Below are 27404 nucleotides of genomic sequence, written 5' to 3'. Positions count from 1 at the left end.
ACTGCATCCATGGACCTATGTGGTTGTGGTTCATTCGACCAAAGCGTTCAAGAATATTAGCCGCTGAGCACCGTGCCAATGCATTTTTGCCGATGACATAAACATCAAACTGCATGCGACACGACAGCGTTATTTATTTATTTATTTATTTATTTATTTATTTATTTGTTTATTTATTTATTTATCAATCATACCCTCAGGGCTAGAGGCATTACAGAGGGGAGTGGTACAAAATAATGTGTGGTACGTAGGAAGTAAACAAAACGCAGCGATTAATATGAACGAAACACAATGCTAGAATACAAGAGGCTTCTTTCTATACAATGTTAGCTGCTGTGTAACAAAAGAAGACATTCCTGGTTATGCAATGTTACCTAAAGTTACACGAAAAAGGCTCTTATCGGTAGTATTTACGATATAAGCGGGAAGGTGGCTCCAATCTATACATGTACGAGGGAAAAAAGACTGAGGAAAACGCTTTGTGTGGCATAGATAGGTTCCAACTTTATGACAGTGATCAACACGCTGTGATAGATAATGTGGTCGTTAAAGAATTACGCGTGCAGTGTAGGATGATGATAAATTCTATGAAAGAGTGCTAGACGTGAAATTCTACGTCGCACAGACAGAAAAGGAAGACTAATGTTATGTTTCATGGAAGAAATGCTCGCAGTTCTATTATAATTAGAAAATATAAATCGAACTGAGGAATTTTGGACAAATTCTAAAGCCGTTTTCCGGTTATCCTGGCCAGGATCCCATACAAAAGTAGCGCATTCTAATTTAGGGCGTATTTGAGTTTCATAGAGTAGGTGTTTTAGGTTAGAAGGTGAGCTAGCGAAGGTACTGCGCAAGTAGTGTAACATGCGGTTAACATACGGTTAAGAATTAAAACTAAGTGCGGTTTCTTAGAAAGAGCTTAATCCACGTGAGAAGGTTAAGATATAGATTTAGTTTATTTAATTTGTACAAGAGAAGTCTGTGGCAAATCTTCTCAAACACTTTAGAGAAATCTAAGAATATACAGTCGACAAAAGAACGATCCAAAATTTGATGTAGCTCGTGAGTGAATGAAGACAGCTGTGTTTCACATTAGAAAGTTTTGCGAAAGCCGTGCTGAGCAGGGGTGAAAAATAAATTATATTCGAGGAATTTAACCGTGTTAGAAAAAATTATAGTAGTTTACAACACGTGCTAGTCAACGAAATGGGACGGTAGTCATTTGGTGAATCTTTTTTGTTACCTGACTTACGTAGGGGAACCACCTACCCGATCGTCCATTCTTTAGGTAGTGTGGACGTATCTAGAGGGACTGCAGAAAAAGCTTTGTAAGAATAAGTGAAGTAACAGTATTAGTACTTTTTAGGAATTTTGTTTTAATTGAGTCATAGGGGGTAGAAGAGTCAGTATCAAGAGAATTAAATGGTTTTAGGACACCAGATGTTTCAACAATAACTGGAGGCATTTGTATAAATTCATATTCATGTGTGGCAGGCAGAACACTTTTACACTTGGTGGAAAACCTTTTGATGAAGGTATTGTTTCAGAGAGCAGCGCATTGCTCGCGTGGAAGACGGGAACCCGAAGAATCGTCGAAGGCGATGTGGTCACTAGATGGGGGATTGATAGTTCTCCAAAATTTGTCAACATTATTTGTTAGCATAGATGGAAGAGTGGTAGACAAAATTTTCTGCTTAGCAACCTTTAAGGCAGTTATGCAAGTATCAGATGCTAATTTGTAAGTAGCCCAGCTCCATTCCGTGAGTGAGCTTTTAAACCCAAGCGAAAAAAAACGTTTCTTTCGGTTGGGAAGCCGCTCGATATGGGGGCCATACTAGGGCGCTTCTGGATTTAGAACCATTGTGAGAGTTGATATATGCTTGTTGGCTAGTTTGTTTACTTTAGCAACGAACAAGTTCCAGTTAGTTTGGACTGAACGGTTGTCAAAATCAGGAACGAAGTCGTCTAGAAATTAGGTTAATTCTCTGCCAATTGCGTCAAAGTCGGCCTTTTTGTAATGCAACCGTTGTTTAGTGGTTTTGAGACTAGTTGAGTTGACTAGTTGACTAGTTGACCAAATGAAGAAGACAATGATCGCTTTTGCCACGTAAATGTGTGATTTAAGACATCAGGTCAGGATAACAGGTTAGCATTAAGTCAAGGGCATTTGCTACAATGGCAGAGGATGGCGTAGGATCGGTAACGAGTTGTGAAAGCGAAAAAAACAAAACATGCTTCTAAAAACTCCTTAGCTATTGGTGAGAAAGGCGACACATTGGGTCGGTCATTGTTCCACGTAATGTTTGGAAAGTTGTAGTCGCCGAGGACTACTATGGGCGATGAAGGAAAGAAATTGCGTACGTGGTAAATAGTGTCATGATATTCATTGGCAAATAAAGATGACGGAGAGGGTGGGCGGTAGAACACACCTGTTATTATGGTTTAATGACCAAGTGTAATGGAAGCCCAGGCAGTCTTTAGGGCCCCGATAGCGCTGATGGGAGATGACGGTATGTCTTTTGATACGGCCAAGAGAACACCTTCTCTGTGCGCATTGCGATCGCAGCGGTGTACAATGTAGTTCCTTGCGCAATGAAAAAGTTCAACGTCGCTGACATAAGGTGGCAACCGTGTTTCGGTTAAGGCAACGATTTGGGTGTCGCATGTGTCTGTTGCGAATGATAAGGGATCCTATTTATTAAGAATGCTGCGAACGTTGGTAAACAGGACTGATGTTGGAGCATGTGATGCAAGTAGACAGACGCTCCTCTCGCGTTTTCTTACAATAATACATGTTTCGCATGTGGTAAATGATTGTCAGTGTTGATTGCGTTGTCGCGAATAGTCACGAAATCTTGCTTGCAGTACATAGACAGCTCCACCAATCTTCGTTGCAGAAGTTCACTTCTATATAGAAGGGTCGTGGGAGAAGTGTCGCAATCTCTAGCGAAACCCAATGCCTACAACCCAGAACGCCAGACTCCGATTCCCGCCATATGCCCCCTGAAGTGTATCCAAAGAGTCGCCTGGCCTTCTTATAGAACGCTGCCTTACGTGGCGATGAGTCAAGAATGAAAAGTTCAAATATGTAGGGCTGAGGCAGGACAAGTTTCGGCATCCGCCTACGGCGATCCGGCACACGTACCCACACATGCACTCGCACGCACACACGCAAACACACAAACACGCTCACACATGCACGCGAACAAACGCGCGCACGCATACACACGCGCACGCACAACCAGTGCATGTGGTGCAAAGAAACACAGGCGATACCAAAAATTAGGTAACAGCTTTGGGCCAGAGCAGAACGAAATTCTGCAGCCCGCCGCAGCGGCGTGCACTATGCATAAATTTGAATGACCATACCCTGCTGTACAGCGTTGCCCCGGCTGCCTACCACCACTCCATCGCTGCGCATCCACGACACCACCGTGATGTAGTCCTTCACGGCAGCCGGTAGGTGACACCGCAGGACGGCAGCGTTACCTCGTATGGCGTACACGTCCTGCACGACAGGCACGAAATTCTCCGCCAGCACTGGAACAGAAGCAGAGAGCGCCTGATCTCGAGCAGCTGATCCTTGATGAATCAACGAAGCACAGTTCACTGCCGCCGCGGTGGCAGAGCTACTCTTTCGCGCCAGTGCAACGGAGCCAAATGCGCGTAACTTCATTTGACTATTTCGAGGAGTAAAGACAAGCGATCAGAGAGAGAGAGAACAAATACATTTGTTTGACCGTGCGAAACAACGACCCAAACCGATGACTTAATCTGGCCGCTGACCGCCGCCAAGGGCATGCTATAGCTCGCAGGTTCGTCGGCCAAACCGCCATTGTCAGTCACCCGTTAGCCAGCGTTTCCACGTCTTCTTGCCTTGACTCACAATTTTCAATGCATCCTTTCCGTGCAATCTGATCTTATCTACGTAGAGACGCAAAGAGAGAGAAGAACGTTTAATAAAAGGAAGAGTAGAGAAGTCGGCCGGAAGAGCTTGCCTCTCACGTGGTACTCCACGCGTACATATTGATTCACTTTTGAGGTTTATAACAATGTGGAAAAATTGAGGGACATGTTCGAGCCCATCGAAGAGACTTGTGCAGTTAAAAAAAGAAAAAAGACAGACATCACAACCCTAATAAATCCGACGAGCCAACGAAGTATAGCGGACTGCCCATTAGATACGCGTAATGTTGTACTGCTTGCAGGCCTTGACAAGTTTGCTTAAACTGTCACAGCGGTCTTGATACCACCGTAAGAAACGTGCGCGTTCAAGACACTGACGACTGTACTCCGCCTCATTAATTTTGTGCGTTACAGCGAAAGCACAGTCACGTGAGCCAATCAGAAAAAAGAACCGGAAGAAGGGCTCTTCCGGCTGTCCGCTTCTGATCGCCGCTTGCAACCGCCGACTTAATTGAAGGTTAACGGAAGGATTAGCAGTTCACAACGGGCGAGCCGCTCCTCATTTCTGTGGCTCTCACTCCTGATTGGCTGCCACTAGCCCTAGCCTTCATTGTGCTGCACGCACTTGGGGAGACGGAGTATAGTTTCTCTGTACGGTCCAAGTTGTAGTAGGCATTGCATTGGCGGTATGCCTGCCTTTGTAGCTTGTCTTCTTTCTTTATTTTTAGTTTTCCCTTTGTGTTTTTATCTGAAACAGGTGAAAAATATGTAGGCAGGGTGCGTAACAACTCAACAACTCCATGCCAGCCCACTCGCAGTTGACGAGGAGAGAACGTACACGAAGTATGACTGCTGGAGGCAAGTATTTGTTTGAGTATGAGAGACTAAGCGCCTTCGTTTCGCCTTTGGAGCATTAGGCCAACTTAAATATATGAACAGGATAAATGATGCCCGGTCATCAAAGTTATACAAAATACGTGGCTCCATTTTATTGCAATTAAGTAGCGTGAGTCGAGCGCTATGGCATTAAGCAGGTGATTTTTGATAGTTTCGGCAAGGATGTAACGACGCCTTTAGTTACATTATTTTGTTAGAAACAACGGGGTTAAATATTGCTACTTACACTACTTCAAACAATGGCAAAACATTCATTAGGCATATTTACTTTATCTTTCAATCGCTTTATTAATTCGCACCAGCGGATTATTCAGCTTTTCGAGCTGAACGTGTGTTGCGTCCAGCGAGACGTCGAATTTTCGCACCTCCAATGCAGTGGCAGAGGAAGCAAGTGTTTCCAACCTATCCACTTGATCCACTCGTCAAGCCTTCATGCCTGTTCTCCATGTCCTGCGTTGTACATCGAAGCACGAGGCTGTAAGTCCGAATCCTGTCCGCGACGACTGCTTTTGAATGGAAACTGAATAGAAGAGCGCTCGAGCACTGGGTATTCTGAGTTCCTTGAAATACACTGGGTGGTCAAAAATGATATGGCGGCGTCGCTCTTGGCCCTTGTGCTGCTCCGAGAAGTTGAACTTCGTACAGTAAAACTACTTAACCTACGCACATGAACATGCCACGCTTATTCTCCTGTTTGTTCTTCTGTTCTTTCTTCTTCTTGTAGACATACATACATACATACATACATACATACATACATACATACATACATACATACATACATACATACATACATACATACATACATACATACATACATACATACATACATACATACATACATACATACAGACAGACAGATAGACAGACAGATAGACAGATAGATAGATAGATAGATAGATAGATAGATAGATAGATAGATAGATAGATAGATAGATAGATAGATAGATAGATAGATAGATAGATAGATAGATAGATAGATAGATAGATAGATAGATAGATAGATAGATAGTCAGCAGAAGGGTTCAGGTGAAGAGGTTGAAAACGTGTGCTTCCTGCTACAGAATTTTCAATTCTACTTGTCGCAAGGCTGTGATGATGACAGCCATTTCCATTTACTCGGCTCACGCAAACGTGTTTCGGTTCATATACCAGGAAAATACGGTGGCAGAGAATCGAATGGTACTCAGACATCGAAACATCGTTCAGAATAACCCACTCAGCGACGACACCTGCACGGTCGAAGGGAGGAGGAAAAGAAGACGCAATTTTGTCGCAGAAGATACAGAGCTTTCAAAAAAGCGATGAAACATGCAAACGAAGAAGCAATCAGGACGTGTCTCCCTCGCTGGGACAATTGCTCTCCCAGCAAACCGCATCGGGTTCAGGGGCGTCGGCAGATTGGAATCTCGGAAGAAAAGAGTGCGCTACGCGGTGCGGGCGGTTATCTTACCACATTTATTCTGGGCTGCAGTTATTATTGCTTCGCGGTAAAATAGAATAAGAAAAAAAAGGGTGCTTGTGCATTTGGCGAATATAAATCCGCTATATCAAAGGCGTTACGTTATTTTGTTTGATTTCTGCGCCTGGGCTACACGCCATGCAAATTATGGTCTCAAGAAAACTAAAACGCTGCTGGTTCGGAGCTTAAAGGGTTCACACTGAATTTAAATCGACTGAAAACCCTCCTATCTGCGGTGTCTGAATGAAAAAGGAGGCACCTTAAGTTAAAGCAGAGCGCTATTTCAGAGAACGCTAGTATAAAGGTGCGCTAAAGTGCTTCAATACATTTAAAGATGGTTTGTTCCGTGTACAACACCTTCAGTCACGAGCGGTTGTACTCGAGGACAATTTTCTGCGATATACTTAAGCGACTACAGCGCACAAACAGAGAAAGGATGAATAACAGGAACAGACACGAGCACTGACTCCCAATGTGTTGTTTTCAGTTTCACAAAAGTCCATAAGCACATGACCGCCGATCGTAAGGCACGTGGGCAGCAATGAAGAAAGTGACGCGAGTAGCATTATGCGAATGCAAAACAAACCAGCTGGGTACCTAAATTGCCCTCTCAAAAAAAAAAGAAATGAGAGAACTGCCATAGCTGGGTTATGCGTGAATAGCTTCTTTGCAGCTATTTACGTAAGTGTTTTTTTTTTTTGCTTTTGGGTAGCACGACTTCCATCGTTGTTATGTCACTGCGCACGTGCCTTGATATTGGTGTTATTATTACCACGTGTTCGTTACCTTGTTACACAGTATGCAAGCAGATAAACAACGCAAACAAGGGACGCAGACAGGCGCCGACTTTCAACTAATTTTTATTGTTTGAAAGCAACACAAGATATGTTATAATTCCATCGAATATCCCGGTATCATTTCGATGTGTCCGAGTGACTATGAATTCGCGCGGATGCGCATACAAATGTATGCCGGCGCCTCGCGCGCCGTAATATGGCAAAAGAAAGGAAATGAAAACAAACACAGGATTTCTGACCCCACCACAAAAAAAGAAAAATCGAGGGCGATAACTGCGGTTTCATTGCGGTGTGGTATTCATTGAAGTTGAGCACCTCTCAGGACACGTGCAGCATGCGTTAAGCGCAGTCTAAGCATCCTTTCGAAGCGACGCGGAGTCCAAGCATCGATTCGATCTCTATATTTTATCTCTCACAAGCCGCGCTTGTGTGAGATAAAATTAGATCACTAAAGTGGCTGATACCTTGTCTTGCATTCTTGACAAAGTTATTCCTCGAATTTCGAGAATGATAGCTAAGAAACAAATGTCAAGAAACAACATACCGACAGCGCATGTCTTCTATGGTAAATCTTCTCAGACTTAAATGATAAAAGTGCGGAAGAATAACAGAAATTGCCATTTGATGGGCGTGTTAAAAATTATATAGGGTTTTACGTGCCAAAACCACTTTCTGATTATGAGGCACGCCGTAGTGGAGGACTCCGGAAATTTTGACCACCTGGGGTTCTTTAACGTGCACCTAAATCTAAGCACACGGGTGTTGTCGCATTTCGCCCCCATCGAAATGCGGCCGCCGTGGCCGGGATTCGATGCCGCGACCTCGTGCTCAGCAGCCTAACACTATAGCCACTGAGCAACCACGGCGGGTTGATGGACGTGCTCGTAAACTGACATTGAAGGCATATTTAGTGCCAGCGAACAAGGAGCGAAGGGAGACGACACCGCAATGCGCATTGTGGTATCTACTTCCTTCTTTCCTTGTTCGCTGGCGCTAAATATGCTTTCAATAACAGAAAATTGAAAATTATGAAATTTTTTAGCGCGGCTCTGCGCAATCTCCGGGATCGGCCCACGCAAGAGGCCGCGTTTATACCGGAAAGCTCGCCTGCGTACACAGCGTTCGTCGCAAACGTTTCCCCGTAAACATTACGGTTACATAAGCTGCAGTTGCCGGGAAGCGTGAGAAGCAGTCAGGGATCTTTGAATGCTATTGCGTTCCACTCTTAAAGGCGAAGCTCAAGCGTCCTCCATTTTTTTTTCCTTCTCGGTCTGATCTTGTACACCAGTGATGTGTGACGCCTGCAACGCCGCCGCTCGTGCGGCGCCCTTTGTCACGCCAGCGTTGTGAGACGCCTAGCAGTATCCAGGGCGCTGTTTCTCTTGCGCTGTGGCAGCTGCCTCGCGTGCTGTGTGGCTCCAATATGACGCTTCCCCGTATTCCTCGAACACTGTCTAAAGAGCTTCAGCACTACACTAAACATTGCTATCACTTTCAATGCTGCGCATTCCGAGTGAAACTGGCCGAGTTTCTATTTTGCCCCGTTCTCTCATTAGCAAGTACCGAGTAGGCTTTGTCTTTCTTTCAGTTTTTATTTTCCTGCCCACGGTTTGAGCGCTTGCAACTCTGAACACAAGCATACTAGCTTCACAGCAGAACATGTAATGCATTGCAAAGAATAGCACCGCGTAATCAATTTCGGCGCAATACATTTCAGCCAATCTTTCTTAACCGCAGGTTATATAATTGTGTCGCTTTGAAGTGCGGCGTCACACTCAGCCAATGACGGCTGCTGTTTTGTTTTCTGCTCTGCACAAAAAGCACCGCTATGATAAGTATAAGCATAAGTATCGTCACAAGTATAGAGCAATCGCAAAATTAGTAAGCTGGTGGACAAATTTCGCGACACCCCACGACAAATGTGAGACCTTGGCTTCAACCTTGGCGATGCAGCCCATGTTTACAAAAACGGCGCATTCATTTATTACCTTAAACATTTATGCAAGCATTTATTATCGTAAACATTTATGTAAATCTATCCAGTTATATATATTGCACGCTTACAAGCTGCAAGACTGAATAGAATTCACTGCGTGTAATATTACAGACTATATTACCAAGTTTCTGTTTGAAAACATTTTTATGTGGAGTAATTCTCGCCATTCTTAAGAACATTTCTCTATATTGTTTACAGACTGTGTATGCGTATACAGCCTATGGTCTTCTGGCCTCACACTGTTTATCTGTAATATCTATGCCACGCGCATAATTTTTAAAACCTAAAAGCGGCAAGATCTATAAGACGCTGTCTTTTACGCTTAAAAATGTGTCAACTGTTACACTTGACAAGTTCGTTAGGTGGAGTCTTCTGAAAGGGCAGGTAAAGACAGTTAATCTGTCAAGCCACAGGAGCTTTTCAGAGGTCTATAACAAAAACTGTGCAAAAGAGATTGCAAAAGACAATGCAAGTGGCAGACAGGAAGGTGTAAGGAACAAACACGTGGGTAATGCTTTCATTTGATGTTCTCACTATGCATTCCTAATCCAATGATTCTGGGGCTGCTTCCAAACAGAGTAGAATTTTTCTTATCTTTGTACGCCGCATTTTCAGAATTTCATTCTATTAAATATTTACACGCATCAGCTAAACCAACTGCTCTTCTAAGTCTCCACGTCACGCTTACAAACTTACAGACCCTTAGCCACAAAGTGAGGCTTCGTCTAGTACAGCCTATCGCTGACCCATCACTGCATTTTTGTGCCAACAAGAAAACTGAAAGCGCGTTCATTACATCTAAGATAAGCTTCTTCTCGAAACGTTGGCTCGCTTTTCTGACTCTGAAGAGACTAATCAAACGCGACCGAATTTTCGCGTTAACCCCAGAGAATCTCTTCAACTGCAGCTTAATCCTATCGCTACTTAATCTAGCTTTCCTTACAACGCGCGTACTTAGGCACTTAATTCGGCCAGCTTCTTCGTCGCCTCATTAACAGGTCTGCAGTTCTCCTTTCAACAGTGACGTATATCTGCCGAGCTCCCACGCTGTTGGTCGCGCAAGCAGCGAGCATTTCCTCAAACAGGCGCGGTCTCTCTCCACAGCCACGCCGTCTATCAAAACCGCTTTTATCAGCTCGGTGCCAGGCGCGCCTTCTGCTCGGTGCAATGAACGACGCCCGGCGCGAAACGGCGGGTGGAGATAGCGCCCACAGGCAAGCCAAGCCCGGCCTCAGCCAAGCCAAGGTGATCTGAGTGTCGAGCCGAGCCGGTCCTTGCTCAGTCCCTGTCGTCGTGAAGCAAGCGAGCAGCCTTTCATTTCAGTACTCTTTTCGTATATATATATTTTTTTCATCGGAGAACGCTACGCTTCAGAAACGCTCTAAAGTTGCCTTCAATGCGAGCAACATGGCCTCGACGCTCTGCCTATGTCCTTACTTACGCCTCCCTTCCTTTAACATCCCCCCCCTCCCCCGCTGAGTCCTCCACTTCGAAAGTCTGTCCACGCACCGTTACGTTCGTTCCGAGTCTCTTCGGCAGCACGTCGCCTGCCTCCCAGACCGAAGTTTTTTTGAGAAAGAAATAAACTGTAAGCCTCACAGGGGAACCGCCTTTCACGACCTTCTGGTGGTGGAAGGAGGGACGTTGTCGGGCTTTTTTTTCTTTTTTTGTCCCTGCCTATATGATTTGGTATCTCCAAATTATTGATTTATTTTGATTCTCGACTTTTTCTCTCTTTTTTTCTAAAGAGACCTGCAGGTGACAATTCGAATGGAGCGCGCCCTTGGAGCTTGAGCTTCTCTAGCTTCGGTTCGACAGCGCTCATTTATACCGATTCCAGCTCTCGTGGAGAAATCAATACTGCGTCCCCATTTGGAACGTCGAGAGGCCGTGGTCTCTCGAGGATTTTAACAGTTACGAATAGTTTGAAAGAAGCAACTCGTGAAAATGAGTAATTGCGCTTAGTCCCGGAACAAGGCGCATGCGCCAGCGTTTTCCTTTCGGGAGAACACTGGGCGGCGCCATTGCTTGGCAGCTCATAAAATGTCGCCAGTGCTCACCTAAATACGTAAACAAAAGAAAGCGAGGGGAAAGAAAGCAATAACAATAGCCCGATGCTCTATCATAGGCCACCTGAGGCGTCATGGACCTCACTGTTTGTCGGCCCACAAAACAACGAAGGCAGTTTTGTGCTTTTTGAGTGCGATTTTGCCTGTGCGACCGCATTTCGCTGCTTGGCGCTGTCCGTGCGCCTGCACGAATTCTCCGCCTCTTCGCTCTCTCTCTCTCTCTCATTTCTATTTCCATGTTTCCCGCCCCCAACTTATGGTAGCCAACCAGACGCCTTTCTGGGTAGTCAATATCCCTGCGTTTTCTCTCTCTTTGTTCCTCCTTGCTGCTGACCGAGGGGAATACACATGATTGGCCTGGTTTGAAAGCAGTAAATCGACAGCACATGCGATCGCGCGATCTCCTATGAACAAGTGATGATGACAATCATAAGGATGACGACGACGATGACGATTATTATTATTATTATTATTATTATTATTATTATTATTATTATTATTATTATTATTATTATTATTATTATTATTATTATTATTATTATTATTACCACGACGACGACGATGACAATTTCAAAAATGGCACAACCCTACTGTGAGTGACTGGCCAAAAATCATGCGATATTACCATAACATCAAGATTAATGAAAATACCAATAAAACCAATCATAAGTGAAGTAACGCTGAATTTATTTATTTATTTATTTATTTATTTATTTATTTATTTATAATACCCTCAGGGCCAATGGAATTACAGAGGGGAGTTGGGAATAAGTTTAACATAAATTATGCACAACAGCATCAACAAACAACCAAAATATACTAGTATAATTACACAATAATAGCGGATAACAAACCAGAGTAAATAAATATTTTTATACTTATTCAAACTACATATTCAACGTACATATATTACATAAGGAACGTTAATAAGCAGAGTGCACAATTCATAGTGAGAGGAGCATTTAAACCATAGTTATGAACACAAAGAAAACAAGACTACTCAAAACGAAATGTCGTGCAAGGTTGCTTTAAAACTGTTAGTATCGCTCATGGAGGCAAGGTACAAGAAGGCGATTCCACTCATCAGCTGTTTGCGCGACAAATGAGTGTAAGGACGAGGAGGATCTACAAGATGGAATACCAAGTTTGTGTTGGAGATCAAGCCGAGATGATATATAATGTGGTGCCGAAAGAAGCTCATTTCGTTATACGGGATGCTGGTATATCTTATGAAAGAGAGAAAGCCGCAAGTGTTTGCGTCGCGATGCTAATGGTGCTAACTGTAGGTTAGACTTCATTGTGGTGGTACTGGCTGCCCTGTTATATTTGGAGAATATGTATCGTGTGGAATTGTTCTGCACTATTTCCACTGCATAAATTGAATTATTTTGACTAGGATCCCACACAGAGGCGGCGTATTCGAGTTTAGGCGGGATAAGTGCTTTATAGAGCATCAGTTTTAAAGACTGTGCCGCACGTGAAAAAATTGCGTTGAAGACAACCTAATGATTTGTTAGCCTTGCATAATAGGTTGATAGTGCGCAATGTGTTTCTTCCAGGTAAGGTCAGATAAGACGTGAAGACCGAGGTATTTATAGGATGAAACGCACTCGAGTGGGATGTTATCGATGTAATAGGCTGATGGAGTGTAACTACATGGATACCCTAGTTGACTTACATTTGCTTATGTTTAATTCCATACGCCATGTTTTGCACCGTGCACTGATAGCATCAAGATCGGATTGAAGAGTGGCTGTATCATGAATAGTAGTTACTTCTCGAAATATTACGCAGTCGTCAGCAAAGAGATGAATGTGAGATGTAATACAACAAGGTAAGTCAGTAATATAGATTATATATAGCAGCGGTCCAAGGACAGAGCCTTGCGGCACGCCCGAAGACACCAGATTAAAGGGAGAGTCAACGCTGTTAGCAGAAGCGAACTGAGAACTACTGAACAGGAAACACTCAAGCCAAATAGGTAATTGGGGATCAAGGTTAAGCTTATGCAATTCATACATTAGCAGATTATGACATACTTTATTAAACGCTTTCGAAACATCTAGAAATGTACAATCGGAAGAGAATAACGATCAATAATAGCATGTAGCTTATGTGTAAACGATATTAGCTGTGTTTTGCATGAATAAGTTTTGCGAAAGCCACGTTTCGAGTGCGGGAAAAAGGAATTAAATTCGAGGAACTCAGCAAGATTAGACAATAAGATATGCTCGAGATGTTTGCATGGGATACTAGTGAGCGAAATGGGACGATAGTTAAGCGGAGTGTGCTATACAACCTGTTTTATGAAGGGGAAGCACCTTTTCTTGTCTTCCACTCTGCAGGGATAGAACCCGCGTCACGTGACTGTTCAAAAAATTTGGTTAGTGTAATGGAACTATGCTCGCTCGTGCTTTTCAAAAACTTCGGAATGATCGCGTCGCAACCAGGGAAAGAAGAAAGTTTCAATTTATTATTTAGATGTTCGACGCCACATGGGTCTACTGTAATAAGACACATTAAAGTGGAATATTCGCAGTGCAAAAGCACTGGCGAAACATTTGTCACTGATGAAAAGTTAGAAAGGAAAACGTTGTTAACGACAGATGCGCACTGTTCAGAAGCTATATGGTCTCCCGCATTATTCACAAGGCTTATAGCGTTGTCGTCTCTTGGGTTTATGACGCGCCAGAACTTTTTAGTGTCGGTAGCGAGCACGGATGGAAGAGTGCTTTCCAAAAAGTGCGGTTTTTGCAACGGAGCGCAGATACATATTCATGAGAAGCCAGTTTATGCGCATTCCAATGATAGCCACAAGAACAACGTTTCGCTGATCTGTAGACACGCTTGTTTTTGTTTGATAGACGTTTTATGAGGCTGTTGTACGACGGCGCCGATTTGTTTGAAATTATCAAGCGAGCGGGTACATATTTTTCAAGTAAGGCTCTAACTTCATTCATAAACAAATTCTAGTTGTTTTCAACGCTACGACTTTCAAAGTCGGTCAGAAAAGTACCAATAAACGCACGCAATTCTCTACTGATTGTGTCAAAGTTTGCATGTTTGAAATCACAAATAATTTTGCTTTTGTTTTTGTACTTAGGCTGCGATAACTTGATTTCGAACATTAAGATAGAATGATCGCTCATACCCGGCAGTAACGCTGTAACGAAAGTAAGATCAGGACAAGTGGTGAGTAATAAATCAAGGGTATAGGCGGAAGAAATTGTCGTCCTGGTGGGTTCTTTGACAAGTTGTGAAAAGTAAAAAAAAACATTACACATGTCAAGAGGCTCTTTCGCAAGCATCGACGATGGATTTGTGCTGGGTGAATCCCAGTCCCATGTGAGATTACGGATATTAAAATCACCGAGCAGGAACAAAGGCAGCATGGAGTATTGCAACAAAACCATGTTGGTGACATCATGTAATTCTTTTACGAAGCTGGAGGAAAATGTAGTTGGGAGATAACAAGCTCCGATACTTACTTTTTGCTTTTTAACTTCAACAAGGGGTCAAACTGTCTCAGGTTCACTACAAACTTGAATCCGTTTAGACGGAAATATGTTAGATACTTGTATGATACACCACCGCCTTTCCGCGTGGCGCGGTCACAACGAAATAGAGTTTTCCAAGAACTGTTCACTGTCGTTTCTTAGTGGGTTATTAGTGAGGGTTATTAGTGGGTTTATTAGTGGGTTAACTTCATTAGTTCACTGTCGATTATTAGTCAGCCTTGGCGGAAAACCGGGAGCAGCTAATTTTGCACTCCTCCTACTTTTTCTCTTATTTATTCTTATTTTTCTTTTCTTTTTCTTTACAGTGTCAGCTGATGAGAGTTCATCGCTGCTTCGCCATGGCTGTCCTCCACCCTGTCCTCGGTCTGTACACGAGCAGACATCCACGTACGCGGGTTAGCACAGGTGTAGAGGGTTGAGGGTTTGCATATTGCGAGCTTAGCATTTGTTAGCGTTGGTAGAATTATTTGAAAAGTTTTCAAATAATTCCAGTTTGCTAGTTTGCCGCTTTGCCAGTTTACTGAAAGGAGGGTAATTATCTATTCAAAGTTGTGCGAGTGGTGCATCAACGGGTTCACAGGCTGTCATATTCGAAGAAACAGTCCTTCTCAGCGGCGATGCACAGGAAAACATCACGTTTCCGACAGTGGCCCTGGTTTTCGCCACACACTTCTCGTACTTGCACCGCTACGGAAACGGTGACTGGACTTGCTGGGGCCAGTGATCCTCCGCATCCTACCTCACACAAGAGCATCTAGTTTAGAGCAAGGACGGTGACTCAAAGTGAGCTATTCAGGAATGACATTAAAAGAAACAATGCTAAATTGCAGCGCAGGCAAAAATTCCCAAATACTAAAACAACAGTCCGTACTGCTTATGCGGGCCGATAAGCTTCACCCGAACGAAATTCTATTGATATGGCATGAAACTAGGAGTCACGCATATCCGGACAACCATTCGAGGACGCGACATAATTGCCAGACCGACTTCGTTCGTTTGACGGTCCGGAAATGTGAGCGTTTACCGTTTTCACGATGATACAGTAAGTACCGCGATTTGTACCACATTTTAATATTGCCACCACTCAAAACTAAAAGGAATACTGCAAAACACAGTTTAATTCTTCGACGGTTAACTAGATTGCCCAAGAAGTCCAAAAAATGTTCGTAGATTTAAATGTTCACGTCGCCGGCGTGGTAAAAAGAGATTGAGGGAGTCACGCTGTCTCCGAATGGAGACGCGGATGAAAGCAGGGTCAAAACTATTGAGTAATGGAACCATAAATATTGAGTAACTGTTCTTTATCTAAAGGTAGCGCTTACATAAAACAGGGTTTTTAATTCTTCTGAATGATTGAGGCTGCTGTAAAAGAGAAATTTCAACAGCGAAAAACCAGAGCTTCCGTGAAACTTGGAGTCGTCCGTCTTTAAACATGTTTTCTTCAGTAGTGTTTCGCCGTTTCATATCAGATGGCGTCCATTGCGTCTATGTGTTGTGGGCTTCTCTCACCCATGCTCTTGGGACAAAGGAACAACACAGTAGTACGAACAATCACAAGGGCATTTAGTGCAGCTTTCATAGATCAATGCCTGCTAGCCGAGTTGTTATCCACAAAACATGCCGATGGGCGCGCGACAGATCTAGAAGTCCGACTCACCGCGACCGGATAGCGAGCGAATATGTTCGCCCCATGCTGGATCTCAACGCCTGGTCGTTCGCGTGTACGGTCACGCCAATGGTGGCGCGTTAGAAGGCGGCCACGCGAAACGGTCTCGCAGAAGCACGGATCGGCGCACGCGCGGCACGGCACGTCCGCACTGCTTGCTGTCCCGAACCAAAGAGAGCAAGCGCCTTGTCTTTCGGCGCCCAAGTAACCCCGCCTGTCGGCGGCGTTAGCAACGCAACACTCGCGCCATCTCTCGTACTGCACCTCAACCACTCCGACCACCGCGGGCGCCAAGCCACGCGGCGAAGCCGGATTACAGGAGATGCGCTATGCGGGAAAAACATATCAGGGGACGCGCGAGAGTCGCGCATCCCCACAGTCTGTCTCGAATATTCACCGCACCAGTGTGCAGCGTGACTCTTTCGCTTCTTGAAAAAGCCAACAAAGAAAGTCACTTCTTCATATAGAGACACTGTGACTGAAAGCGTTAATCACCTCCAAGCATACACAAATGACTCTGTCGATGTAGACGAAGATTGCTGCCCAGTTGCATTCTATATTCCCTCTCTGATATATGGGTACTCTCTTCGTCTGGATTGTATAACTTCGTCGACAGTTGTGGAAGGCGCGGCAATAGCTGCTGCTCTTCGCAAACTAAAAATATTGCCTCCACAGAACCTGGCTCTCTTTACGGACTCAAAGGCCGTGTTGGAACACCTCTACTATGGTCTACATTCCATCAAGTTCCCGCGAAAATCCCTAGCCCTCGTGAAAGAACTTGGCAACAAAGGCTTTACAGTAAAGTTTCAGTGGATTCCCTCCCGAATTGGTATAGGTGGCAACAAAAAAGCTGATGGTCTTGCATACACGGCGCTCCATCATCCTCCCAAAGTCAACGCCCCAAACAGTAACCTAGTTAAGAAATCTGACATTAGAGATCACTTTGGGTCACTTTGGATTCCACCACATATGCCCTGCGTAACCAAGAGATTTCATCGAAAGGAAGCGTCACTTCTATATCGAATAAGGACAAGACCTGCTAGTACACCACCATGGTTATTTAAGACGGAGCGCGTCAATTTCCCGAACTGTAGAAAATGCGATGAGACAGGAGACATCAAACACTTCCTGTGGTCGTGCCCGAAATTCCAAGATGAAAGCGACGCTCTCCTGGAAAATCTGCAAGAAAGGGACCTTCCGCATGTGTGCCTTCAACAGCTTGTGTTACTCGAAGGATCGGTTATAGCCCGCAAAGAAACTTCGCGTCTCCTTACGACATTCTCAAGAGAGACTGATTTGATGGACATGTGGTAAAACATCGCAGTGATACTATAAGAGACGCTCGGGTGGAGCCATTGCCGATCTTGATCGCCAGGCTAAACCCGCCTGTTGCTGCAACTCACCACCACCACCACCACCACCACCACCACTACCAGCACCATTTTACGTGTTAGAGTAATGATCCTACTTCCATGTTACAATATCGCCTCAACCACCAGGTTTCAGCCTCGCGCGCCTTAGTAGCAAAGATTGTGCACTAGCTGAGTAGATAAAAGTGGTGGTAGGGCTATGATTAAATTTATTATTGCTTACAACGTCATGTCACAGCATGTCGGATACAGGCCGACCAGATTGATGTTCGTAGAGTGTACTGACAAACTACTTAATCAGTGTACAAGCTCGCGCTTAAAGGTCAAAAGAGCACGTGACTTCTCCTACCTTTTCTTGCGTGCCTTCCCTTATCGCTTACTCGTCACTACGACAATCTAAAGATGAACGAGAAACCAGTTTCCGCACGGAGTCGGGGAAATGTAGACCGAAAAATCATGTAACATTGCCCGGCAGCTTTTTCCGACACTCCTGTAATTTGTGGCTCTCTTTCTTTTATTATTCATAGTTCCCGCCCAAGAAAGGCTATTCCATCACAAAAGGATTCTGGCGCCCAGAACGTATATTGCCTCTTCGAAGCCGGTTGCCATCGGCTCTGGTGCTTCTTTTTTTTTTTCCTTTTTTCCTTCTTCTTTTTCTTTTTTTTTTTCTCTCTCATACGGAACCGCCGAAGGTGAAAGGGGCGGTGCAACGAACACCGCCCCTTTCTGCGCGACAAGTGGACAGGGAAAATCGGTCGGGGTGGGAATGAGCAAAGGAGCGTTAAGAGATGGAGCGGAGCAGGCCGAGGAGAAAGGGGAGGGATAGGGAAGCTGCACGGGTAGTTGGGGGTGCAAACGAGCCACTGCTTGTCTGTCGTCTCGCCCGCCGGTTTCATATATACCGTTCTCACACACCGCCACGCTGGCGCCGTCCTGCTTGCTGACGTTTACTGTATAGAGGCGACGAGGCCGGCAGCGGGCATCATTCTCCAGCGAAAGGAAAGTTCAGGCACGGGGGACGAGCCGTCGTCGCCTCGCTCTGATTACGGATATTAACGCAACGGGCGACCTGCGACAAATGTTGCCTCTTGCTCGGTTAGAATAATGCTCGACGAGCGGCGCGCTGCTTGCCTATAGCTTTGCGAGTTTGTTGTTGCTTCTTGCGATGACACGCGAGCGAAGCGCTGTTCCTGTATCGGAGAAGCTCCCTATACGCTGCGTTTGTTGTTGACTTGCTCGGGTGGTTCCTCCCAGAAACTGGCGCGAGAGCGCTGCATCGCAGTTGAGGCGAAGATAGATGCAATCGCGACCAGAGGGGAGAAAAAAGGAAAGAAAGTAATGCGTAGATGAGGGAGTTAGCGCACTTCGACGGCGCAAACAGAAAGCTTGATGAGCATCCGATGCTGATCTCTCGCATTTGCGAACGCCTGTGCGTGAGCTCGCAGAAGCTGCAGCTTGTTTCTGCGGTTGGCCAACGCGTATACATCCACGTTGCGCGGCGACTGAGCCGGATACGCCATATCAGTAGCGCGTTGGCACAGGTTGGCGAGTACAGCGTTTCGAAAATACAGCGTAAATACAGCGAGAAATACGCAATAGGAGGGCACAGAAAGTGAAAGGGAGTGTGACCTTACGAGGGCAAATACTTCCGCCTGTTTGGTGCGGCATAACGAACTGTGTATAGCGGAGATATACAGTGCAATTTCCTCATCTGTCTGTCTGTCATCTGTTTGCCACGCTTTGCTTTTGCTAAAAGTGGGATCATAACTTTGACGGCTTGCGGGCATCAACTGTCGCGTACTGATTCCTAACCTGCTGAATGCATGAGTAAGGCAGTGCGGAACACATAACTTGTTTCCCTCGCCTAGGGTTGAGCAGTGTAAGCATAAACGCAACATGTGCGACGGATCGCTTTCGGCGTCACTGTTTGATTGTTTTTGACAGCCCAGCCACTTGCGTTACGTCACGACCAGGAGGGCACAGGTATTGTGTTATTAAAATGATGCTACTAGACATTCGTTAAAGTGGGGCAAAATGAGAAAACGAATGAAAAGAAAATAAAGCAAAATTACGCCTTCCCGTGATGCCGTTAGACAGCAGTCAAACTGTCCTGTAATTGTACGTACAGCTCAGTAGTTGTATCACTGGTGGCACATGTGCTGTTATTTCACTTGGTAGGGTCTCGCTGAAGGCGCACATTGGAGCACTTTACAGAATTATTCTATACTCTGCCCACGTTTGCTTACAGTACTCACTTACGTAATATTCAGAGCATACTTGTTTCACGGAAGAAGTTGAGCGTGCACATAGTAATTAACAACTCTTTAATGTATGCGTGCGCCGAGATGCCGATAATGCTTGGGCAGAAACCGCTCCCTCTGATAACGCTATTTTCGGTAACCTTGATAGTATAAGCAACAAGAAAAAAATGATTTCAACAAGAAAAGGAAAAATGTTACACGGTTCGAAGTTAGAAAATTTAAGTTTGGACAAGTTAACGGGGCTATGGTATGCCCACCGTTCTCATGCCGGTTTATGCAAACTCTTGCTCCTGTTTTTTCTTCAGTAATTTTTCACGAAACTATAGTAGTGTGTGGTTACCTCCATGGTTGGGCAAAACCAGCGAGTGTGATCCCTGAAGCCACGCATGTATCGATCACAACACGAACTCTCTGATGTCACGGAGCTCATGCTTCCATCGCATCAAATCAAAGGACGTGAAGTGAAAATAACGCTGACGGAAGGTGCATCCACGAACTTCTTTTCTTCAGCTACAACCCCTCTTGACGGCTGAGCAAATCGGTGCGCGCTGAAAGTGACATGCCGGAAATCATTGATCGGAAATGTGCACCCACTCTCGTTTTTCCGTATGAAAAGCTTCGTGCGCCGAGCCACTTCTGCCTCGAAAGGCAACAGCGATGAAAAGGTAAAGGCAGTAAGCGTGATCAAGAAAATAAAAGCGAGAAAACAGGCCCGCTTGGTCCATTCTGGTCCCGGGTCGCGGTAAAGCGTTTGACCCAGCCATAACGTTCCTTTTCTTTCTCTCTGTCTTTCCTTCTTTTTTTTCTTTGTTGCTCGCGTGGACTTGGGTTTGTTGGCTTGCAAAGACGTTTTGTTGCTGATCCTAAGAAAGGCGCGTTATCCGGCCGAGTCGAGCCCTGTACAGAGCCTAGACGAATAGCAAACAGCTTTGCCTGACAAAATCGCAAGCTACATACAAAGGCTCTTGCAGTGCACCTACAATGTGCACAGCAGGGCGGTATAAAAACACACCGGCTTTGCACAAAACAACGACATGCACGCGTAAGGGTCAATACATAAACTTTCTGGTCTTCATAGCGCGCGCATATACAGAAAGGCAAGCGCGCGAATACGGCAGCTGAAGGCAGTGAACTAGTGTGCACAATGCAAAACGAACTGGCCAGATTTATTACAGGGAAGCGTGCACTTCGTTCTTCTTTTCCGAATATTTCTTTCGACCGAGATATGTTTTCTTGCATAATTAAGCGCGTTTTTCGCTACTGTTCACTTTTTTGCTGGCCGTGTGCTAGTGGCTTCAGTGGCTACATCTTAGCACGCGTGCGTACAAGAAACGTGAATAGAAAGAAAGCAGAAAAGACCCTATCTTCTCCCTCACATGTTAGCCTGGCCGTTATATCACATCGCAGTGCTTACGAGCAAACATACCTATATTAGACTGTATTTCAAAATGTGTTCTGTACTATGTTCACTGGCCCCAAAACAAAGGACAAACTCGCAGCGCGGTAGCGCCGTGAACACAGTGCATCCCAAAAGGATCTTATTCGTTTAGTAAAATACCTGCAGTGTCAGAGCGGCCACTCTTGATTCGAGCAAGATAAGACACTCGACCTGCGGTCGATGGTCTTACGACTGTTCCCTCATCGATATCACGTGGAGAGCACGGCTGCCTCTATAAACTTCGCTTCAGGAGCGCTCCTCGCAATTCGTGAGCTGTAATTTGGAAAGCCTTCAGCGTCCGCAGGAAGGCACTGGTATTGAGGGTTGTTTCGAAAGGGATTAGAGTAGGAAGCGCAATAGGTAGCGCCGGAGCGCGGTGTCTAGGACGGTCACGGGGCAAAGCATGTCCCTCCTGTCGGTGGAGTCGTAGAACAACCTCGAGTGGTGATGCATTCATGAACACAAGTGTCAGCACTGCCATCAGCTTCATTCAGGTAGCTGAAATGACGTCACCCTCTCTCCATCTCTGTCTCTCTCTGCAATGCTTGTACCGTGCATTCCACAGGCAACGTACAAGGAGCACGGGGCTTTGGCCCTGTTGATAAGACATATTGAAGAATGCATAAGCACAACAGAGAAAGAAAAAAGAAGAAAGAAGAAATCACCAACCCTTCCCCTATCGGAAAACGGGGATAAGCATAGCTTGTCCAGCGTGCACCTGACAATCGTCATGGCTAAGTAACCCACCGGTAAAGGTGCCGGATTGCTTCGGCCTCCCGCTCCCTCAGCTTGGGATATTCTTCTCGTTGCCGTAGGATTGCCTGGGCTCGGGCGGCTCTAATGGCTGGTTCGGGTCGCCGGCGGCGAGCCCTTTCACGGGCGAGTTCTCGCCGCCGCTCGTCGAAGGCTGCCCGTTCCTCGGGGGAACGCACAACGCGTGGTCGTCCCATCCGTTTTCCGAGACTGAACTGAACGGAAACGAAGCTGGCGCAGCGCGCGCGAAACCCTTTCCTGCCTATTCCCTCCCCGGCGGAAGCGAAACGGTTCTGATTGGTTCTGATTGACTCATCAGGTCAACTGATCAAACCACCCTTTTTCGCAGCTGCTCTGCTCTGGGAGCAACTGAGTTATTTTGCGTGATCACGACAACGCCACTTGTGAGGCAGTACAAGCTTCGCTTGAAAAAAGTAAGGAGCAGTTACTTCAGAAAGACCATGTGCCCATAAGTGTGCTAGTTTGGACGCCGAATTTAAAATAACATGATCATTTCACAGGGTCGGCTAGGCCGCCAGCCCCAGATGTCCACTCGGTCTAAACGTTAGCGCTTCTCATGTCCACTGGCTTCATCCGTGTCCTCTGTTTGCCCTTGTGCGCTCATCCGCAGACAGCCTGCCCAGATTGTTCACTAGATGCCACGTAAGCAAAGCATCGCGAAAATCATTCTGCTGGCAACTGTCCGTCTTGACCGCGCCGGACAGAAGGGAACTAACGCTGTGTATTTCGAGTGACATCTTTGTGTACTAAGGCAGGAAATAATAATGTTATCTGGCGCCGGGATGGTAGATAACCATCGCGTACAAAGCAAGGGGCCAGAAAGCTAAAATGGACCTGTTCTTTCCGGAGGGTTGGGCGCAACAAAGGATGCACGCCTCAGTTGGACCAGAATAGTTTGACAAAAGGACTTGTCTTTCGTCAAGTCTTCTTTATTCAACATCTGCTGTTTGGGCCGAGTTCACAAAGTCCCGTGTCGGTAAACGTGGCTTGCGCTTACTTATTAACGCGATGATTTCTTTTGCCTGACTTCCTGGGTTTGGCTCGGCTGCTGCCTGCTGGATCGTTCCCTATCTCGACGCATATATTTGTGGATAATATATCCGAAGGTTATATGTGCGCTGAATTAAAGTACCAGTGAACAGACCTATAAGAACCGTCTATGCTGCGTGATGATGTAGGGCAAGTAAGCGCACCTGTGTTCTGCGCAACAAAAGAAGAAATATCCACAGACAGAAAGACAGCGAAACACCCACACAGAAACTGAACCTTGCTGTTATCTCTAAAACACACCGTACAGTTGAATAGGGGTGCTTTATATTTAACACATTCTTTGATTCACTTTCTTTTTTTTTATTTATCCATTTGGTATGTGAGACTGGGCATATACCCATGTTTGGACAACCCTGCAGAATGAGTTTGTGCCACTGTGGCACAAGAGGTGTACAGATTTCTTAAAGCGTCGTTTGACTCTTGTGGCACTTTTGTGCGCATGCTCCTGTCATCACCATTCTTCCCTTGGCAAGAGAGAGAGAGAGATAAAGCAGGAAGAAGAAAAGCAGGGAGGCCAAACAGACGAGTATCCGGTTCCCTACCCTGCACTGGCATCATACAAGGACCATACATCGCCTTCGTTCTTGTGACGTCGCTGCGTATGCGCCTCACATTGTGCATCCGCCTGATTTGGGGTTAGCACTTCGGCATAGCTTGTGAGCGGTGTAGGGGATGAACGTAAAAATTGTAGGAGAATGAAGTTGTGAACTTTCTCGTGGATAAACATAAACATTGCGAGAGATTACACGTTGCATAAGATTAAAGTAAACAAAATTGTATGAATTTTCGTTAGTTGCTAAGCATTTAAATGGAATGCCAACTAGCCCGTACACAAACTCTGCTTCAGTATATTTATATGACCACTTCACGAAAGGTTTGCTTCACGTAGATTCCATCACGTGTGTTTGATTTGCACTTTTTTTTCTATCCTGTTTGAAATGGAAATGGTTATCCTGTTTCTCCAAACAAGCACGCTTGCAACATTATGCTTTCTTCATTAATTTCTAGCTGCATTTCTTTATTGTTTTTTTTTCTTCGTTTAATTTTCCGAACTTGTAGCGCTGAAGTGCTCCTCTGCTTTGGCGCACGTTTCTGTGAATACGGCCCTATAATCAATGAAACGTCACGAACTAACCTATTTGCTGAAGACGTAATAAAAGAAACTAAACGTCCAGCTTCTTTAGTGAACTAACGAAAAGGAATAAAAATTTTACTGAATAGCAATGAGAGACAGAAGGGAAGTGAATTTGTTCGTGTCGCTGACCTTTAAAGCTGTGAAGAGCGCAGATTGCAGGGCTCTTTCATCCTGGTGTACGTGATTGATCAAATTTTCTGCTAAAAAGGGTGGCAAGCTTTTGTGTTCTTATTTTTTTACCTCCTTTTCGGATAGTTTTCTTTTGCATATTTCCATTTTTATATTCTCGCATTGCAATGGTGAAGTTTCACAGATTGAAACGCTGCACATTTTCTTTATTGCTTTCTACACTTTGTTCACAAAAGTTGGATGGATAAGGGCGAAAATTTATGCCATTCAAGCAGTACCCGAAGCGTCCTTGCGCACGGGCCGAAAAATATATTCCTGCAAGTTCTTTTTCGTTTTTTAGGCACAAAGATGGTCTAAGGCTTTATAGAAGAAAAGAAAGGAGTAGGAGAGATTGCGCGGAGGGAGGTAACTTGAAGTTTCTGCATCCGTAACTCTACTACATTTTGGCACAACTACAAAAACCGTGTTCTTCCCTCGTTTCTTCGCTTCCTCCTATTCCATCGCATATTTTGCAGTTTCCTCCAACAGCTCAGCAGTCAATAAACCAGAGCAGCACTCCAAGAAGTGGCTTGGCGTGACATTCTAGAGGCCGCCTTCACTTGCTTAATCTTTCCACGTTCCCGGCAACCGCGCAATTTAAAAATCTATTTCTCGATCAGGAACTCGTGAGAGAGAGAAAGAGAGAGAGAGAGAGAGAACGCGCAAGTGTCGGCGCCCATCAATCAAACAGGCTTTCGTATATGAGGCACCACCAATCCGCCCTGACACGCTTCGATGTAGACGCGAATGTAAACACCAAACTCGAGTTTACGCAGAACGAACGCTAAACTGCCCGAGACTGGTGCTAATATATAAGAACGAAGTCCAAGCTTCAGAGTTTCCATCGGCGTGTGCGAGGTATTTGCCTTGCGGAGGTTGAAAAGCAAAATCGCACTCTCTTGACGGCAACCGTTATGAAGCTGCGCCTATTTTGCCTTATCGCGCTGGCATCTAATACACAGACACCACAGCGCAGAGATGTTAATGTTCTGATTGTTATTTCGTGAGAAATAGACGAAACATCAACGGAAGTAAGCGTTACATGTTGCTTCTACTCTGTTTAGGGCATAAGTATGCGAAAATATCTATATATATACGTAAGACTGAAAATATGAGATGGTTGTTTCTTTCTTCTTTTTTTTTCTTATACAGAACTATACAGGAATGGGTGACGTAGAAAGAAACATGGCACGCCTGTAGACGTAAAACACTAAGAATTTTCTATTGCAGCTGCGCTCATCTATGAATTAAGAGAAACAGCGGGCGCCACGTCTCACACGCACCGACATCTTGCATATACGGTCAATAAAAAATTTAAAGAAAAAGGCTTATCTAGTGGCAAGGCACGAATATTTCTAGGCCTAGAATTCTAGCACTCACTCCAGCAGTAAATTTTTTAGGCTAAACATTGTTTCAAGCAGACGAGTAAAAAGAGTACGACGGGACACACGCTAGGTTTTCAACTGGTGACTTATTTTACGCGTAGCTATAGCGTATACGAAGAGATGTGGGAGTGCACAAGCGTGTAGATCCTGCGGGGTGAAGCAAGCGACGTGACGAAGAAGTGCGGATGCCACATTTTTTGCTATTATTGCCCATTTGTGTAGCTGGCGTTACGTGCGTTACGTGGTACGTGCGTTACGTTACGGCGGTTCGTATTTGCGAGTATGCTACTAGCATGAACTGATGTACAGCTTCTGCCCCCTTTTGCACAGAGCCCACTGACGGCGCACTAATTTTTGCGTTCGTCTGTGCGCTTTAGCAGAGACGCCGCTGATTATAGAAAGCTTCACAGCCATGTTTGCAAGTCACTGAAGCTTGCGTTTGCGTTTCTCTCTCGCGATTAAAGTAGCCGCAGCGATTCATTTGGAAGTGCCATTTGCCACTGGCTGGTCATACATGCTGTCAAGTCAATCATGTCGATCAATTAAAATCGGCTAGCCTGCCAGCATATCCTCAAGGGACCGCCTTCGACTGGTTCCCGCGAGACTGCTAGACAGGGGAGACGGAGGCCGCACAATCTGTTGCAAAGGTAAAAACGTCATAACTCTCGCCTCCGAAGCGTGCGAGCTGCTTAAACTGCGGTCGGCGTGTGCTTCTCTTTTTTTTTCTGGACAGTCAATAGATTACCTACCCATATCCGGTAGAGTTATGGTCTTACTTTTTGTGCACCGAAGTCAGGAAAGCAAACAGCCGGTTCAGGACTCAGCGTGCCACAATTTACCGAAGGAAATATATACTTGTAGACTACATTCGTCATAACAGTATACATATAGACTTTTAAAAGCCAAAACGGACAAGCCTGCGCAAGAAGGCAAAGCTGCCTGCACGAATTCGAGAGAACATCTATACACCGTCTTAAATCGTTTTGGCGAGAGACGACCGTAAAGGGCGCGGCCGCTCTCGTAGCTCTAAATTGTGACACAAGCGATTGGACTTATGTGCACCCACCTGCTCGGACGCGGACGAAGCGGCTTTTGACCAGACCCAGGGCGTTGGAGGCCACGCAACGGTACGTGGCCGAGTGAATCTCTGGCCTGAACAGCGAAGGGCCGAAAGAGCGCAGCACGAGCGAACCGTCCGGACGGGTCTCTCTGACGCCGGGAATCTGCAGCGTCATGACGTTGTTACAAACATAGCATGGGCGCAGCGTAAAAGAGGCGCCAGGTATAAAATAACATTAAAGATGGAATAATGAGCAGTCATACAGGGAGATTTCAATTAAGCTATAGTTTTTATTAGCAAATTACCCTTGTGCGACAGCAAAAAATATATATATTGCTCAGAAAGGAGCATCGAAAAGCCAGAAAACGCGCAGAAAGAAAAGAGTGGCGGCGAAGGCGGCCTGATGTACCTGCGTCAGTTTGTCGGGACGTCATGGACAGTTACAGCGTCGA

The 27404-nt window shown here is 45.3% G+C and overlaps 1 protein-coding gene across 1 annotated transcript in view; it reads right to left on the bottom strand.

The window, feature by feature from the left end:
* Positions 1 to 27404, bottom strand: part of LOC142578235 (cell adhesion molecule Dscam1-like) — a 98044-nt gene that overhangs the window by 58779 nt on the left and 11861 nt on the right. Inside the window, exons 3-4 of the mRNA XM_075687636.1 lie at positions 26959 to 27115; positions 3370 to 3540 (exon numbers count right to left, since the gene is read on the bottom strand). Coding sequence (XP_075543751.1) covers positions 3370 to 3540; positions 26959 to 27115 — 328 coding nt within the window. The remainder of the gene's footprint in view (positions 1 to 3369; positions 3541 to 26958; positions 27116 to 27404) is intronic.

Source organism: Dermacentor variabilis, chromosome 4 (assembly GCF_050947875.1).
Source record: "Dermacentor variabilis isolate Ectoservices chromosome 4, ASM5094787v1, whole genome shotgun sequence".
Classification (NCBI taxonomy): Eukaryota; Metazoa; Arthropoda; class Arachnida; order Ixodida; family Ixodidae; genus Dermacentor; species Dermacentor variabilis.
This window is presented reverse-complemented; position numbering and strand designations above follow the sequence as displayed.